Genomic DNA, 18,611 nt, shown 5'->3' with positions numbered 1-18,611 from the left:
TTGAATTCAAGCATCTGAAGGATTGAGATCTGTCGTTTTTGCAGCAACTGTCCATGGGTTCCAATTAAATTCAACCATTGAGTGGTATAACAAACTGATCCATTGATGAGCGATAACAGAAATAGTTTGTGAGTTTATGAAATCAATGTTGAAACAGAAGATGACCAATTTCTGTATGATAAGATTATCTGTTATGATACTATAGAGCAAGTGGAAAACTTTCATGTTCTGATGCGAACTGATGATATCCCACAAACCAATGACACAGAAGTAGCTGGCACCTCATCCACAGGGCACATGAAAAAGAGGAAAAAAATGAACCAAAATTTCCAGATAGCTGGTCAAGGAAAGACCAAAAGGAAGAATGTTATGTTTTGTGTCAAGAATATAAAATAATAATCTATTTACTAACAAATATTGTTGCACAAATTTTCAAACATCAATTTTGACATAGCTTATGAAATCAGCAGATTATGTCCAAGTATTCAGGAAAGGTGTACTGCAGGCAGAATTATTGTCAGCCGTGTTAAATACAGTTTAAAAATGGCAGAAAAAATTGATGCTATCGTATATGAAATTACATTGCTTATGAAAGCCTGTATGTTGGCAGAGGATTTAGTTAACAAAACAGAATTCACACTGCTGAGGAATAGGTTGATGTCGAAAACAGTGAATAAACTAATTACTATTAAGACACTAGTGGTCATGTAGACCATTTCCCATTTTCAGAGGCTTTGAAGAAATCGAGTGATAAGAAGCAGAGAGGAATATTTACCAGTTCAGCAAACTAAATTAGGTATACAGATACCTTGTATATTTCTTGTCAAAAAAGTTATATAAAGTAATTAATTGCTTGTATTAAATTAGGTATGCATAGACCTTAGAATGATGTTCTCACCCATCAGCTACCATTCAGCATTGTTCCCCTGATTCCCATGCTCTCCCCCCATCAGAGTTAGCTGTGGAGAACTTCCACCTCAAAAGAAAATTCCTGGCAGCATCTCTGCTTATTAGTCTCTTTCTTATACAAACCATTTAAGGCATAATTACTATTGGGAACTTATTGTCTCCTTCTTTCACAAGCCATTTAAGATCCATGTCAGTGGTAATAATTTATTGTGTATTAATATTAGAGCTTTGTATAATCAGAGAGCTACACTACAGAATGTTGTGATGAGCTTGACCTATTCGTCACAAATTATATTTCAGTGTGACTTCTAGGATGCAGGGTTGTGATATTTCCATACTTTTTCATAATCTTGGCACAAATTAAACCACTTGTCCAAAAAAAATTAACTTAGTTAAAGTTTGGTGCATTGTACTTGATGCAATGTGTATGTTTAGAGTTTTTGCTGCCACTGAAAAAGTGGACCTATAAATGGCAGTTCCTATCAAGAAAAGATAAAGGAAGACTAATGCATTCCTGATAATATATTTTAAGAAAGCAAGTTAAATATATATATATATATATATTTCACAAGGATAGGAATTGATAAATTTAATTAGACATTTTATAACTATATGGCCCACTTATTTGGAGGATTGGCCCTCTTTTAAATTTGTATTGTGTGAGCTGGTCCCCTTTTGAAAAATCCTAGATGCAGCACTCTATTAAAACTAGCTCTCCAACTGTTGTGATCAGATTATTGTAATGATTGGAATTTATAACAGTAGTTTTCACTATTGGGATTTGTAACAGTATTTTTCGGTATATTGGAATTTGTAACAGTAGTTTTCACTATTGGAATTTATAACAGTAGTTTTCACTATTGGGATTTATAACAGTAGTTTTCACTATTGGGATTTGTAACAGTATTTTTTGGTATATTAGAATTTGTAACAGTAGTTTTCAGTTTATTGGAATTTATAACAGTAGTTTTCAGTATTGGGATTTGTAACAGTAGTTTTCAATATATTGGAAATTGTAACAGTATTTTTCAGTATTGGTAATTGTAACAGTAGTTTTAACTATTGGGATTTATAACAGTAGTTTTCACTATTGGGATTTGTAACAGTATTTTTCGGTATATTAGAATTTGTAACAGTAGTTTTCAGTTTATTGGAATTTGTAACAGTAGTTTTCAGTATTGGGATTTGTAACAGTAGTTTTCAATATATTGGAAATTGTAACAGTATTTTTCAGTATTGGTAATTGTAACAGTAGTTTTAACTATTGGGATTTATAACAGTAGTTTTCAATATTGGGATTTGTAACAGTAGTTTTCAGTTTATTGGAATTTGTAACAGTAGTTTTCAGTATTGGGATTTGTAACAGTAGTTTTCAATATATTGGAAATTGTAACAGTAGTTTTCAATATATTGGAAATTGTAACAGTAGTTTTCAGCATTGGGATTTGTAACAGTAGTTTTCAATATATTGGAAATTGTAACAGTAGTTTTCAGTATTGGGATTTGTAACAGTAGTTTTCAATATATTGGAAATTGTAACAGTAGTTTTCAGTATTGGGATTTGTAACAGTAGTTTTCAATATATTGGAAATTGTAACAGTAGTTTTCATTATTGGGATTTGTAACAGTAGTTTTCAGTATTTGAAATTTTTAACAGCAGTTTTCAACATATTGGAATTTTAACAGTAGTTTTCAATATATTGGAATTTATAGCTAGTTTTCAGTATTGGGACTGGGAACAGTAGTTTTCAATATATTAGAATTTGTAACAGTAGTTTTCAGTATATTGGAATTTGTAACTAGGTTTCAGTATTGGGTTTTGTAACAGTAGTTTGCAGTATTGGGTTTTGTAACAGTAGTTTTCAGTATTGGAATTTGTAACAGTAGATTTCAGTATTGCATAGGAGCATTGAGAGTATGTAACCATAGGCAACAGATGCATAATGAATAAAAATGTACATTCAAGTTTTGAAAGCAAGAAAATTGTGCACATTATGTAGATTTGTGTGTTATCTCACAGCAACTTTGGGGGTTATATCATGCTAAGGCAAGTATAACTAAGTGCCTTAACCAATGAGAGACCATGCTAGCCAATCTGGGTATGTCTGATGGTGGGAATCAAACCTGTACCTATCTGGTCACAAATCCAGTGCCTTGAACACTGAGCCACTGTGGCTTATAAGGAGATACAAGTCTTCACTGTTTACAGTTGGGTCCATGTTTTACAAGGGTAAATGCTATACTACCAAAATGTATTTGCTTACAAAATGAGTACAGCTGCAAAGTACATAGACCCTGATCTGCAATGCCATAATGTTCTTTATTCCATTGATTACTCCTAACAAACTGCATAGATCTAGACACTGCACATATATATGGTGGTAAGTTTATAAGAAACTTTGTGAAGAAAAAGTTTATTATTGTTTTGCAAAATGATGCCTGATCTTGTTTATACTTGTTGCTAAATTTCAGCTATCAGAACTAGAGAATCACAACAGTAAGCTACAGATGATTGTGGAAACCCAGAAGAAAACTTTAGATATGGAAAATGAAGAAAACAGACGACTCAAGGAGGAGGTATGATGTTGAGCCCTATATCTTGAAAGTCAGGCTCAAGTTTAGATTCCAAAATTTCTGATTCTCTGTAACTTTAATGAGAGTAAAGGTAAAATCAACTTGCAGAACTTTTGTTCCATCTTCTAAATTTCCTTATTTAAATGATATACGCCACATATCATGTTTGGCCCATTATTTCTCTAACAGCACAAGGGATAGAAAAACAGAATGACTTTGTTCTAAGGTTAAGTGCTATGCAGTTGTAATTAATATACCAGTTTAGGATCATTTCTATCAATAAGACTGTTTAGTAGGGGTGAAATGATTCATCGACATTTTGATGCATCAATACTTTTGCTGAAACTATACACATATTGATACAAGAGACAGAATCAATACAAAACGATACTTTTAGTCTTCAGTGGTCATGAATAATTATTGTTAGTTGCCTTGTTATTCTGTAAAATTATAATCCATCTGAAACAGCATTTGCAGTCACAGGCACTCATGTTTATTAGTAAAAACAAAAAAGATTATTTGAGAATACCCACTCACCATCTACAAGGTAACACAAAATGACAGGGTTTGTAATCTGTCCCCCATCTTCATGCTAATTATCCTAACCCAGAAGTATGTTCAGCATACATTCAAAATGTGTTCCACATGTATAATGAAGTACTTTACTCATCATTTAATAACTACTTTCATCCAAAGTTTGTACTTTGAATTGTATTTTGACTCATTTGGTCAATTTGAAAGCTATGCTACTGGTTTGGTGCAATGTTAGGCTGAGTTCTCACTTGTGGTTATTGCTTGTTCCGGTTCAGGTTAAACAATAACTACCAATCAGAAATCAATGTAGCTTATTCTCTGCATGACAAACAAGAAGTATTGGCAGAGCAACAGTCTTCACTGGAAAGTCATTAGATATGTCAAGTACTTATGCGGGGATGCTTTTCAGGGTGTGCCATTGCAGGAATCATGTAAAATTTGCATGAATTGAAATGGTATTAAATATGAGTCAGTTGTACATGCTGGATAGACAAAAAATAGACGGCATGACCCTTTCAGTGGTATTTTGAAATTAAATATACAAAGGGCAGAATACTGAGCCTAATTAAAATACAGACTATTTAAAAGTATAAGGCTATTTTCATTTTTTTTAATTAATCAATTTTGCCATGCAGATCATATGCTTCAGAACCTTATACATTTATCCATATTAGGGTTAAGATAAATAAAATGAGAAGAAATTTAAATTAAGAAGTAAATCTATTTATTTTAATACCTCTGTCTGCACAAGCATTGATGAAGCATTATCCAGCATTATGGAACAGATAAGAAATTTGGCATAGTAGTCAGTAAATTACTGATTTAACAAAGGAAGTTTATGTTAGTGCGAAATCCTATTTTGGAGCAGATGTATCCAAAAGATAATATCTGTGATCTCTGGAAAATTGTGCATAACAGTCACAAAGATTAGTTTCCCAACATATTCAAGCTGACAAAGCTAGCTATGTATATGACTCTTCAGAAAGAAGTACAGAACATTATTGATACAAAGAAAAGGAGCAGAGTATTCTCAGAAATAATTACAGATTAATGCTTATACAACTAGAGGTGACATCTGCCAAAGATGTTCATTTCAGTAGAAGTCTAAGAAAATGGAGCACGAAGGAAGAGAGACATACTGAAGATAAATATTGACCTATGACCGATCCTCCCACTCCACTCCTTTTTCCTTTGATAGAGAGGGAGGTCTCCCTTAAGATAAAATCCTGTCATCATCTCTCCTAAATTGTACATGGGGAATAACTATAGAATTTCTCTTTTTTTTATGCAGAGATATTTATCCATTGAATGAAGGTGCTGATGGAATAAATGAAATCAGCAGAGAATGAGCTGTAGGGCAGATATCAAACTGCTCAAGTTTATCAGCTTATGTAAGTTTTTAAAAAATTGTAGAATAGGACTGGGTGTAGTCAGTAGTTTTTCTTCACTAACCAATACAAGTACCTGTGGCTGTAGCAGTCTTTTGCATCGGCAGGAAAAAGAAAGTGATAGATTTTGTTGGTTTAACTTTATTCCCATGCCCAAATTTGTTCTAGTTGAGATTTTCTTTGCACGAGGAAATTGCATTATTTCCTCTGTTTTGAAGATAATATCGTAATGTCTTCCAAGTGTAACTGAGACACAAAATTTGAATAAGATGTTTACAAATCATTCATTTTGTACAAAACAAAGGGATTTAACTGGAGCCACCATTAAATGGCCTAAAATGTTGGATAAAACTCGCGGCAACCACCAGGTTGTCTGTTTGAAAGCATTGCTGTTATCTTCTCATGAATGAGAATTGCATATAAGTATACGATAACTATATGTCTATCTGTAGTCTGCATACTGGAAATAGGAATAGAATGTCAACATGCATGTAAGGGCACCACCTACCTTCCAAAGATGGAATGACCATCAGGTTCATATGCATATCGATATGTATTGTATTGCAGGCTGCGTATCATGAATCATATTGATATGCGGCACAGGTGTATCATTTCACCCCTACTGTTTAGCATGTTTGTTTCCTATCTTATCTAAGTGAACATTTCAAGAAATATTATTTAATGTATATATTATAAACTCTCTGTATTCTGATACCATTTCAATCATTGCCCCCAAATATAGTTTTTCACAGTTGGCTAATTTAAGAAGGTTACAAATTTATTTTAAAAATATAAAATTGCATCTGTAGCAAAATAATCTGATAGGTCACATTCATACTGTATGCATAAAAACATGCCTACAAAATGTTATGATCCACTTTGAGTGGTTTGTGTGGAGTTTTGCTAACAGTCTTCTTGGGACTGATGGACAGGAACACACTGAGTGGTTTTTGTGGAGTTGTGCTAACAGTCTTGTGTCTGATGGACAGGACCACATTTAATGGATTTTGTGGAATTGTGCTAACAGTCTTCTTGGGACAGATGGACAGGACTGTATTAATTAGCCTCTGCCATTGAGAGCATAACAATTCAATAATAGGATTTATTTTATGCTAAGCAGTGAATTACTTGATTTTCTAACTAAAATAATATTGATATTTCACTGCAGTGAAAAAATAACAATATTTTGTCACTACAGGAACTACTTTTTTGGGTCAGAACATACCTTCCTTTGATTTTTTGTCAGTGAACTACTTTTATCTTATGTACATGTCATTGTCATCATTAATAATCCCTGTCTGTTATCCTTGAAACTTGCAGTTTGTTATTCTGGAAATATCAGTTAATTTTTATCACTCTGATGTGGAACTAATTTTGTGCGCAGGTACACATAGCACAGCAGAACTTGTACGGTAAACAGCTGACATTACTGTAAGAAATCTGCTAATTTGCTGTGTCACAAACTTTAGGTAGACAACTTATGTGAGCATAAAATAAAAAGAATATTTGCTTGAAACAAGTGAATAACGGATACATTTCTTCTCGTGGGTGAAAAACTCTTGTATTTGCACTCGTGGCTTTGCCACTCGTGAAAATACTGAGTTTTTCATCCACTCGATGAAATATATCTTTTATTTGCTCATTTCAAGCAAATATCCTCTATGTAATTAGATACACATGCTTTATATGACTGATGTTTCAACAATATTATCAGAAGATGGAATAAATAATTATATTCTTTTTGTGTTTCTTTTGTATTACATACCATATATATTCTCTTGTATATTGGGTCCAACTGCAAACAACATAGACCTTGATCTACCATCATGTAATGGGTCTATATTTGTTCTATCAAAAAGCAAGTAGATATGGTACCTTCTGACCCAAAGTATCAGCATCCCACCATTACATTTTATTGGTAGATGCCTGTATCCTGTTTTGTCTTAAATAATATGAACCAGTTTCTTGTCTTAAATCAAATTATAATAATTACTGCATGCTAAATATACTCATTGGTTAAAAACATACAAGGAAACCTGTTTATAACATACCTCATGTAAACAGAAAATAGTCATGTTGAAAAGGAACTGATGCAGTAAACAGAAATTTGAATTTTACTTAGTATTTTTTTATATGTGTACATTAATTAAAACAACTGATATACTGTTTGTGACTGTTATGGAATAAAAAAGGTAAGGTAACAAAATAACAGCTTAATATGTAGTACATAACTGGCTGGTTCACTTACTCAGATCATAATGTATTTGGATAATTTAATTTGATCCTTTTAATCAGTTAATTAACAGCACAAAATGATATGATTTGCCATATCAAATGTACCTGAACTCAGTTTACAGTGTGTGTGTGTGTGTCTGTGTGTGTGTTTGGAAGATATATAATGACATAATTTAATGATTAGCTACCTGATGGGGGTGTGCAGGTTGACACAATCTAGGGAAAGCAGAACATTTCTGATTAAATAAATGCCCCTGGCCTCAGTCTGGGCTAATACAATTTGTTATAATTGTTGTGTGTGCTTGAACTTGAAAGCAAGATGAACTGAAAGATGAAAGAGGTATTATATAGTTTTATATTAAAATGCATTTTTATTTTTCTCTGCAGATATCCAACATCTTGACAGAGAATCAAGACTTACGGTCAAAGAATTTGAAACTTAAACAGAATCTGGAGGAAGCTATGGACAAGTTTGAGTTGATTTTTGGTGAAAAAGTGAATCTGGAGAATTTTGCTGAAGCATTGCAAGTGAGTTTGAAACTCAGTTCTTTCAGATACAAAACAAGGTCCTAGTGAATTGCAATTTGAATGATTAACAAGGGCAGTATTCTTGTTGTGAATAGCCGTTTGAATGATTCAACAAATGCAGTGTTCTCCTAGTGAAATGCAATTTGAATGATTAACAAGGGCAGTATTCTTGTTGTGAATAGCCGTTTGAATGATTCAACAAATGCAGTGTTCTCCTAGTGAAATGCAATTTGAATGATTAACAAGGGCAGTATTCTTCTTGTGAATAGCCGTTTGAATGATTCAACAAATGCAGTGTTCTCCTAGTGAAATGCAATTTGAATGATTAACAAGGCAGTGTTCTCCTAGTGAATAGCTGTTTGAATGATTAATGAGGGCACTGTTCTAGTGAATAGCTATTTGAATGATTAACAAGGGCACTGTTCTAGTGAATTGCTGTTTGAATAATTAACAAGGGCATTGTTCTGCTAGTGAAATGCAATTGGAATGATTAACATGGGAAGTATTCATGTTGTAAATAGCCGTTTGAATGATAAACAAAAGCAGTGTTCTAGTGAATTGCTGTTTGAATGATTTAACAAGTGCAGTGTTCAAGTGAAATGCAATTCGAATGATTAACAAGGGCAGTGTTCTCCTAGTGAATAGCAATTTGAATGATTAAAAAGGTCAGTGTTTTCCTAGAGAATTGCTGTTTGAATGGTTAACAAAGACATTGTTCTCCTTATGGATAGCAGTTTGAATGATTAACAAGAGCAGCATTCTATTGAATTGCAGTTTGATTTATCAACAAATGCAGTGTTCTCCTAGTGAATTGCAATTTGACTGATTAACAGAGGCAGTGTTCTAGCAAATTGCAGTTTGAATGATTAACAAGGGCATTGTAATCCTAGTGAATAGCAGTTTGAATGATTAGCAAGTGCAGTATTCTATTGAATTGCAGTTAGATTTAACAAGTGTAATGCTCTCCTAGTGAATTGCAGTTTAAATGATTAAAAAGGGCAGTACTTTTCCTAGTGAATAGCAGTTTGAATGATTAACAGGGACAGTATTTTCCTAGTGAATAGCTGTTTGAATGATTGACAAGGGGAGTGTTCTAGTGAATAACAGTTTGAATGATTAACAAGGGCTGTGTTCTAGCAAATTTCAATTTGAATGATTAACAAGGGCAGTGTTCTAGTGAATAACAGTTTAAATGATTAACAAGGGCCGTGTTCTAGCAAATTTCAATTTGAATGATTAACAAGGGCAGTTTTAGTGAATAACAGTTTGAATAGTCAACAAGTGCAGTGTTCTCCTTGTTAATAGCATTTTGAATGATTAACAAGGGCAGTATTCTGGTCAATTGCAGTTTGATTTAACAAGTGCAGTTTTCTAGTGAATGCAGTTTGAATGATTAACAAGAGCATATTTCTCCTAGTGAATGGCAGTTTAAATGATTAACAAGGGCAGTATTCTTGTGAGTAGCAATTTGAATGATTAACAAGGGTAGTTTCTGGTGAATAAGCTTGAATGATTAAGACTTGCAGTGTTCTAGTGAATAGGTTTGAATGATTAACAAGGGGAGTGTCTAGTGAATAAGTTTAAATGATTAACAAGGGCAGTTCTAGTGAATAACAGTTTGGTTGATTAACAAGGGCAGTGTTCTAGTGAATAAGTTTGAATGATTAACAAGGGCAGTTCTAGTGAAAAAGTTTGAATGATTAACAAAGGCAGTTCTAGTGAATACGTTTGAATGAATAACAAGGGCAGTGTTCTAGTGAATAAGTTTGAATGAATAACAAGGGCAGTGTTCTAGTGAATAAGTTTGAATGAATAACAAGGGCAGTGTTCTAGTGAATAAGTTTGAATGATTAACAAGGGCAGTGTTCTAGTGAATAACAGTCTAAATGATTAACAAGGGCAGTGTTCTAGTGAATTGTGTGTATCCCTACAGCTTCACCCTTAGGCAGTACATTATTTGTAAATTATATTTTTCTTTTAACAAATTATTGCTTTATATTCTGAGGGTCAGACATTTTGGTATCATAATCACTCATCACAAAATAAATGTATCACATTTTAATTCAAGGTATCTGTATCTTGTATACAGTATATTTACACAAAAATGTCAGAATTTAACTTTAAGTTGAAATTCTGTTTCATTCCCAGTAGACAAGGGGAGTGGCCTTCACTCATCTTGTCAGAATGTTTTTTGGGCATCATTGAAGTGCCCGCTTTGTTTGCTGAACAAAACAAAAAAGGATTTTATGTGTATATATTTCCCTCTAAGGTCTGTGGTGTTGTATTTCAGTAAAAAATCAAAGAGAATTGTTTTTGAAATTGAGTTTGTTTTCCCTACTGGTGTTTGTTGAGGTACCTGGGCTGGTTCATCTAGATTAGTGCGGGTCATACTCCCAGCCAGAGACCTCTGTCTAGGGCTGGTTTCCTTACTCCTGTTTTTTATTGTGATCTTTGGCAGAGATCTCCTATGGTCCTGTGTTTGCTAAGTTTATCCTGCTATAATGTGTTTGTTTTCTTGTAAGGATAGATTGTATACCAAATCTTTCCCAAAGTTGTCTATATGGTGAAAAAATTATCTTGTTTTCCTTTTCTTTTCCTTTTTTCCTCAATTTTTCCTTTTGTTTTCTTTTTTCTATATGAGAGATGCTTGTAGACTATCAAAAAGTAAAAAAAATTAATATAAAAAACCTAACTTGTGTTTTTGTATATTTGCATGTCATCGGTGTTTTTTTCTCTCATATCACTATACGGATTTAGAAGAGGGCACTCTGGCATAGCCTCTTATAAGGAGCCATACTTTATTTTCCTGTTATTCTGCTGCTCTTTATTTGTGGGCACAGCCTTGTGTGCCACCTTGGGCAATATTTAGAGTCTTCAACATTATCCGGGCCTCATAAAGTCTGATGTCATAGTATATTTTATTGTGCTTATATGGATATTTAAACTTCTTCACTGCATGTACTTACATCCATTAGGGAGTAAAAAATATTTAAACTGCATACATATATTGTATGGATATTGTCTGCATATAGGTATCTCACACAGATTCTGTGTGAAGATGTACATCTCACACAGATTCTGTGTGAAGATGTACATCTCACACAGATATTGTCTGCATAAATGTATCTCACACATATCTTATCTGCATGCATATATCTCACTAAGATAGTATGTGTAGATATGTATCTCAAAAAGATATTGTCTGCAGATATGTATTGCTAGACAGAAAGTACAGTAGCATTTGTATAGCAAGAAATTAATAAAGGTAGGCAAATCTTAAAATGTTTGATGCAAATTTTGAACTTTCAGTGATATCTTAAGTATACCCAGAAACTTGAAATACTGCAGACATGGCTGATTTCTTTGCAGATGCATGTGATTTTTGGCCTATTCATCTGGGAAATGAGAGAGAGAGAGAGCAAATATACCAACCTCATCTTCCTGCATACATGTATGAATTGTTGAAACATTATATGGTCGTTATGTTGACCTTTTTTCTTTATTTTGTGTGTTACTTTTATCTGTCATTTTATGTACATTTTACAGGATCATAACATGTTTGCATTTTATATCTTGTACTTAATGTTAACATTTATTTAGAAGGGTTTATCTTCCTCTTTTTTATTCATTTCTTTTTGACATTTTTCAAACCTCACCTTTAGTTGGTGCCATATAGACTGTTTTGTGCTGAGGTGCCATAAAACACTATGACCTTCATATATACACACATTTAGTGCCATGTACAGCAAAGATGTCTTTACAATTGCAGGGCCTTCATTTCCTGGAGAAGTACAAGTTTGAAAGTACAATTGGTCAGCAGATGAAGTTGATAGACTATTTACAGGCACTGTGGGCAGAAAGCATGGCCAAGAAGAAAAAGGTCCTATATCACAAATTGTTTTAAAAACTGATTATGAATGTTACATATGAATAATTATTCTCCTCATTCAGTAAGTTTTATTCCTGATGAGATAGTTCCACCATTCCATATTGTTGGTAAGGTTGCATGCAAACTCATGTCAATTACAAATTCTAGAGATATTCCTTTGCAGAAAAAAACCTCACTTGCAAACTGATGTCATTGTAGCAATGCATATAAAAGATGCTTATTTCACTTCACTTTTAAGTCAGTTGAATATCCTACAGATTTTCTGCTTGGTTCTTTATCATGGACCACTGAATATTGAAATATTCAGTTTTTAATGGTGAAAACTAAATCATCCTATTGCTTGTGTATAGGATTGGGAACTCCATACCTTGGGGACCAAGATTTGTGCCATGTGAAAGGTTTGTTATAAAAATTATTGTTCTGATAAAATATAAGGCATTGAAGATACACATTTAATAGTAAGAACTTTCAGAGAAAATGAAACTGGTTAGAATAACATAGAGTTGATTTGTCCAAAGTTTAAATTGTGCTTATGATGCATAGATAGCTATACAGCATCTGGCCAAATGTCAGTGTTAAATGGTCTTCGTAGTGGTAAAAAAAATTCAGAGAAACCAAAGGAAACTGCCAGCTTTGTTTGGATGACGAAACATATGGTGGAACTAGAAATCAAATCCAGAATTGCAGCAGTTTGAAATGGTAATCTTCATGTTCCATTATTCTAATTGGCTTTGAGTGGGTATTGAGTGTTGTTTTTGTTCTAGTTTAATTTCTGTCATTTGATTCTTACAGTCTGGTAAGCTGTTTGGCAGCAGCAAGAATAAGGACAACACTAGTCCTGTGTTGGCCATGCAGTGGGCAGACCTACAGGCTGCACTAGAACTGGAAAAGAAGCGGAACACCAAACTACAGGAGCAACTAGAACGAATCCGAGAGGAAAACTATCAGCAAGCCAATGAGTGTAGGTTTCTTTTATACCTTTTTAGTCAGCTTATGTTATTGCTTTTGTACACGTTGTATGTCCATCTATCAACACTTCCTTTTGAACAATTTGGAGGCTTCATTTCTAACCTGATTTGATATGTAAGCCTATATCATCAAAACCTCTGATGAGTCCAGTTATGAGCATGAAGCATAGATATTAATTAGTTGATCTTGCTTCTGATTGGTTAGGTTTATTAATGAGGTGATCTGGCATCTGATCGGTTAGGTTTATTAATGAGGTTATCTGGCATCTGATCGGTTAGGTTTATTAATGAGGTGATCTGGCATCTGATTGGTTAGGTTTATTATTGAGGTTATCTGGCATCTGATTGGTTAGGTTTATTAATGAGGTGATCTGGCATCTGATTATCTCTGCTTGTGAGCACTCTTGAGGAATGTAATTCTGATCCCATACCTGTCAGCTCTCATGCCTGGAGAAAAAACCTCCCATTATAAAATCTGGTATTCTGTAGGAACTGAATCCAGAAAAATCATTTTCACTTCCAGACAAATCACTGTAATCAACAGACGAGGATGAAATAACCATGATGAAATCAGGGAATTCCCTTCGTAAATACAAAATTTCATTTCTGCTATCATATGTGATACAATTTGATTGAAATTTTTCATATTAAAATGAATGGAAGAAATTGACAACACGTATTCTGTATTGTGTATTTTTATTTTATATGCCCCACAATTACGGCCAATTTCATGTTTTAAACACCTTAAAGCTTCATTATACATAACAATGTATGGAAGAAGACTTGACATTTGCCATGCATTCTAAAAATGTGATTTTTAACATAAAGAACATAATGGCATTATGAATTGATATTATTAATGTAAACTTAAGCATCATATTTGGAAACATTACACTTCTAAGTAAGTTACGTATGTGAAAAGGCCAACATAGTTCCACTGAGTTGAGGTATTACCATCAGCTACCATTGCCATTTTGGATGTGGCCTTGGAAACCCCTCTACGTATAATTTGTTGATTAAATTTAGATTCATATGGTCTAATATTAGGAAAGCTTAGAAATGCGATGATGGGGTGTGTGTGTAAAAGCATAGTTATGCATAGATGGGGGTAAAGGTGTAGAAAAGTGTACCTGGGGAGTAAAGGGTTAAAACTGCAGTGTAAAACCTCCTGATTTTAGGTCTCTATTTTTTAAATCTCCCTACTTGGCTTCTGAAAAGTTAACAGATATGTGGTCAGATTTGGCATGTTAGCTTTTGTGATCAAACTTTCAGATGTGTTTGATTATGTGTGAGATCCACACTATTTAAAGAGCATCCATCTTGATCAGATGGTGGGAATTGAGCCTGCAACATTCTCTTAATGTGTCCTGTACCGTATATGTATAGTAATGTGTCTGATGCTTTGGCCACTGAACCACAGCAGCTTCCATGGGTAGTGATCTCAAAATATCATTTTTTGCAACATTATGGAAGCACAAACTGCTCACCTTCTCTCTCTGGTTGCTGACCCAGAAGTCTTAGCTGTGGACATACTATCAGTGAGTGAGGCAGAGTTATGGGCTTCTGGCTTGCCCACCCCTCCCATCCTAGTACTGCAAAACGATAATGAAATTGAGGGGTCTTAACTGCAGACTGGTTCTGATAGCCACTTTGAGGTGGAACAAGTCCTGTGTCAATGATCTGCTGGACTGGTTCTTCCCTCATGCCTGGCTCTTGCCAAGAGAGCTCATGAAGTAAGGAATTTCAGACTTCGATTGTGAAAAGAATTTTGTGCATTAGAAGGCCATCCACTTTGAAGGGATATGAGTGAAAGTGACATATATTCAGGGACTGGTACAAAATCGGTGACATTGTCACTTTGAGTGCCTCAATCCTACAGCTGGTTGATTTTTTTTGCTGGCATGCCAAGGAACTTTTCTCAAGTTTTATCTCGTGGATTTAGCCTCCGAGAGACAATATTTGAATCTGGTGGTTCAAGAGACTGCTGATCAGATGACCACCAGATCCAGTTGATGTCAGCTCAGCCTCCTCATGAAAAACAGTTTTGTACTTTCGCTAGACATTTTAATTTATTATTAAGAAGAGTTCTGTAATTTTCTTCTTAACTGGGTATAGTTGTCACATGACCATTGTGCTGCTGTCAAAGTTAGCAGAGTAGGCTATCCTTCATATAGGGAATCCAATCATTCTTCCATCAAAGAGTGCCATGGTAGCTGTAGGATACTTATCATCCCCTCCTCCTGTTACCCATTCTTCTATTGTTAATGTGATGAGGAATGTGTTGACAGAAAAAAAAAAATTATTTTTCTTTGAGAATACTTGCCCTGTTCAAATTATGACAAACTCTACCAGCTTTCCCCAAAATACAATGATCATATTAAATGTATTGCTCAGCTAAAAACTGGTGTCATCCAGCTGTGGTCAAGGAGAGGCAATGGGCAAGAGTTTCTTCACTTTGATACAGACACAAAAGAGGAATAGACTTTCTAAAAAGTATGGATTCAGGAGGTAGCAAGCTTGTTTAATGTGAGTGAGTAAGTTTTCTCGAAGAAACATAATTTGCTAAACAAATTTGCTTCTCGTGTTAATTGTTATTGTAATGATGAGACAGTCTTTTATCCTTGATAAAGATTTATTCATGATTGGTGACCTTGCATCAGCAGAGATCACTACTATGGAAAGGGCATGGTTACTAAATTGTTAGAGAATCAGCTACAATAGCAGTAGTCAAAGGAATAATTTAGTGAGTATAAAACAGTTATTAGTATTGTGATGACAGACCCTGTGTAGATGGCAAAAATTGCTGCCAGACCATTGGCAAACTACTAGCAGATGATTGGTCTGAGCAAAATGTGGTCTGATGCAGCATGCTTCTTTCAGCAAATCATAAGCCTGGTGCAGGTGACCTATCACAATACACATTGTCTCTGTTCTTTAAGATGAATTTTATTGTGGAAAAGAGATATTTGTTTGGGTCCTTTAACTGTACTGGTCAGAGATGGACTTAAGTTTTCAGATTCATTACTGGTAGATTGTTGAAAGTTTTTCATGTTGTTTACCATGCTATTCCTGGTGACTGCTTCCATAAATAAACCTAGTGATCACAAGCTCATCATATTAATTACTGAGGTATCTATGTGTCTTTACATCTGTCCATCATCATGTCAATCACTTTGGCATCAATATGTGTGTCATTGCATCTGTCTGTCCATTCACACAATAGATGAAGGTCAATGTTAAAGGTTTTTTTCTCCATCTAACCATGTTGGCAGGTGATTTAGGAATGGGTTCTCTGTTTCTGTCAGTTCATCCATCCATCTCATTTTTGTTTCTAGAGCAGAATTCCAAAACCAAGATATCTGAATGGAAATTTGGTACACATGTTAGTAGTTACACATGTTAGTGGTTCAGATTTTAGTGGTTACACATGTTAGTGGTTCAGATTTTAGTGGTTACACATGTTAGTGGTTACACATATTAGTGGTTACACATGTTAGTGGTTACACATGTTAGTGGTTCAGATGTGTTTTTTTCTATTCATGATTCTTCATTTTCAAGATCCTTGTATGCTTTTGTCCATTTTATCTTTCCATTCATTCATCCATTATACACATCTTTGTTTTGGGGATAAAACTCAAACTGTGTAAGATATCTCTTTGAAATTTGGTACATTTATTAGACTAATGGCCTATATGTGCTTTTTGCTACTTACAGTTCATCCATTTCAATAAGTTTGCCTTTTTATCCCTTTGTATCTTCATCCATCCATCCTTCATTGACAATGTTGTTTTGGGAACATAACTTCAAAACCACACAAGAGCTCTTATCATTAAATTGATGGTCCATATAGATGGTATATAGATATTGTTTTACATATTCTTAATTCTTTAATTTTAGCTTTGTAGCTTTCTTGGTACAGCCTTGGACTCATCCAGGGGTATGATACCCACCTAATGTATATTAAATTGACTGCCTCAGGGTGTCTTTTGGAAAGGCACAAGGGTCACATGTCCTTAGCAGGATGTAGCCAATCATGTATTAAAAGTGCCATTAAAACCAACCATCCAATACCATTTCAATCATTATCCAAATTTTCTTTTCTGGTGCAGAATTTCAAAGATTTTCAAATGTTTTTTTATATCTTCTTCCGATTTATTCACACCATCATTTCACAAGTAGAATTCCAGAATCATTCAAAAAATCCAAATGAAACCATGGGTCATGCTTGCAATCAGAACCAGAACTGACATTATTTTGAAAGCTTGAAAATTGGTTACACCAAATGTATGTCAACTTTTTGACCTGTGATCGCCACACCATATAACATATTCATAACTTTTCAAACACTAGATATGTAATTTTAATATGTCTGGTCACCAGTGTAAGAGGTGTAAACTTTTGGACTATTAATTTGGTGATTGTTAGCTCCAATCTATGGACCTATAAACACATTAATTCCTCCTTATTCTTGAGGAGTGTTTTAAACTATTGTCTCAATATTTTAATTACTACTCAGTTTACAGGTACAAGAATGAGTGCAATTGAAACAATGAATGGTAACATAGATTTATATTCTCTGATTCACCTGGATTGTTTTCTTTTTGGAGTAAATGAATGGAAGGTGAATTGTAATGTACAATCAGGGACAATTTACTGCCCAATTATCCTAGATAGGAAAAACATGTGGATATATATGTTTGCATTGTCTTTGTAATTCACTTGAAGAAAAGTAGGGATATCACACATTTATTTAATTTAGGGTACTATAAAAGTGTTTATATTTTTGACATGTTTGGAATTTCCCAATGTCTGGAAAATTGTGACTACATGCTATTTTTAGATTTCAATTTTTTTAATCAGATTTTGGCATAATATCTTAAGGTTTAGGAGTGGGGAAAAAAAAGAAGCAACCCTTAAATATGTAGTAAAGAGGGTAAATCCAAAAAAGTTAACAGTTCTCCTTCAAACTGCATAATTCAAAATACCTTGAGCAGGGATCATGCTGGACTTCACCAATATCGCAAAATTGCGATTTTTTAAAAATTGGTGACAACATTTTTTGCAGTTAAAATTGTATATACACTCTTGGGTTTAGAGTGGGGAAATCCAAAGGCACCTTGACAGGAAGCCACAAACTTGGATATAAAATGTACTGGAATCTATTGTTGCATGAACAAATCTTTTGTTTATATTGACAAGCCACCTTTACAGTGCATTGCTATATCATAATCTGCTTATGCTGATGTCTGGCCTTAGTAATGTGTGCTGTAATATAACCCAGATAGTCATCCTACCTGGCTAACTACCATCGACCACCTCTGAAGGCGGTAATGGAAACAACTACAATCAACCAGATGACAGCAATATTTTATGTTGAAAAATGTACCAGAAAGAATAGTTTTGCTGAAACTTCAAAGAAAACTGATTATCTTTGATGCTCCTGTTGTTCTGTATATATACTAAGCAAATGATAAAAATTCTGTCTCAATGAATGTTCTACAATTATTTGATGTTGCTGCAACAATAAGAAACAGAACTTTGTTCCTACAAAGAGGGCCTTTTGCAGCACCTTCAATAACACATGCA

General features: G+C 34.1%; 1 protein-coding gene across 1 annotated transcript in view; it reads left to right on the top strand.

The window, feature by feature from the left end:
* The window catches only part of LOC149775771 (citron Rho-interacting kinase-like), a 173,253-nt gene that overhangs the window by 117,220 nt on the left and 37,422 nt on the right, over positions 1-18,611 (top strand). The window contains exons 28-31 of the mRNA XM_089944415.1: positions 3,382-3,486; positions 8,028-8,168; positions 11,938-12,048; positions 12,850-13,018. Of these exons, the coding sequence (XP_089800541.1) occupies positions 3,382-3,486; positions 8,028-8,168; positions 11,938-12,048; positions 12,850-13,018 (526 nt within the window). The remainder of the gene's footprint in view (positions 1-3,381; positions 3,487-8,027; positions 8,169-11,937; positions 12,049-12,849; positions 13,019-18,611) is intronic.

The sequence above is a fragment of the Sinohyriopsis cumingii genome, chromosome 19 (genome assembly GCF_028554795.1).
Source record: "Sinohyriopsis cumingii isolate HCF-2022 chromosome 19, ASM2855479v2, whole genome shotgun sequence".
NCBI classification, from domain to species: domain Eukaryota; kingdom Metazoa; phylum Mollusca; class Bivalvia; order Unionida; family Unionidae; genus Sinohyriopsis; species Sinohyriopsis cumingii.
Note: the sequence above shows the minus strand (reverse complement) of the source record. Positions and strands in the feature narration are given on the sequence as shown.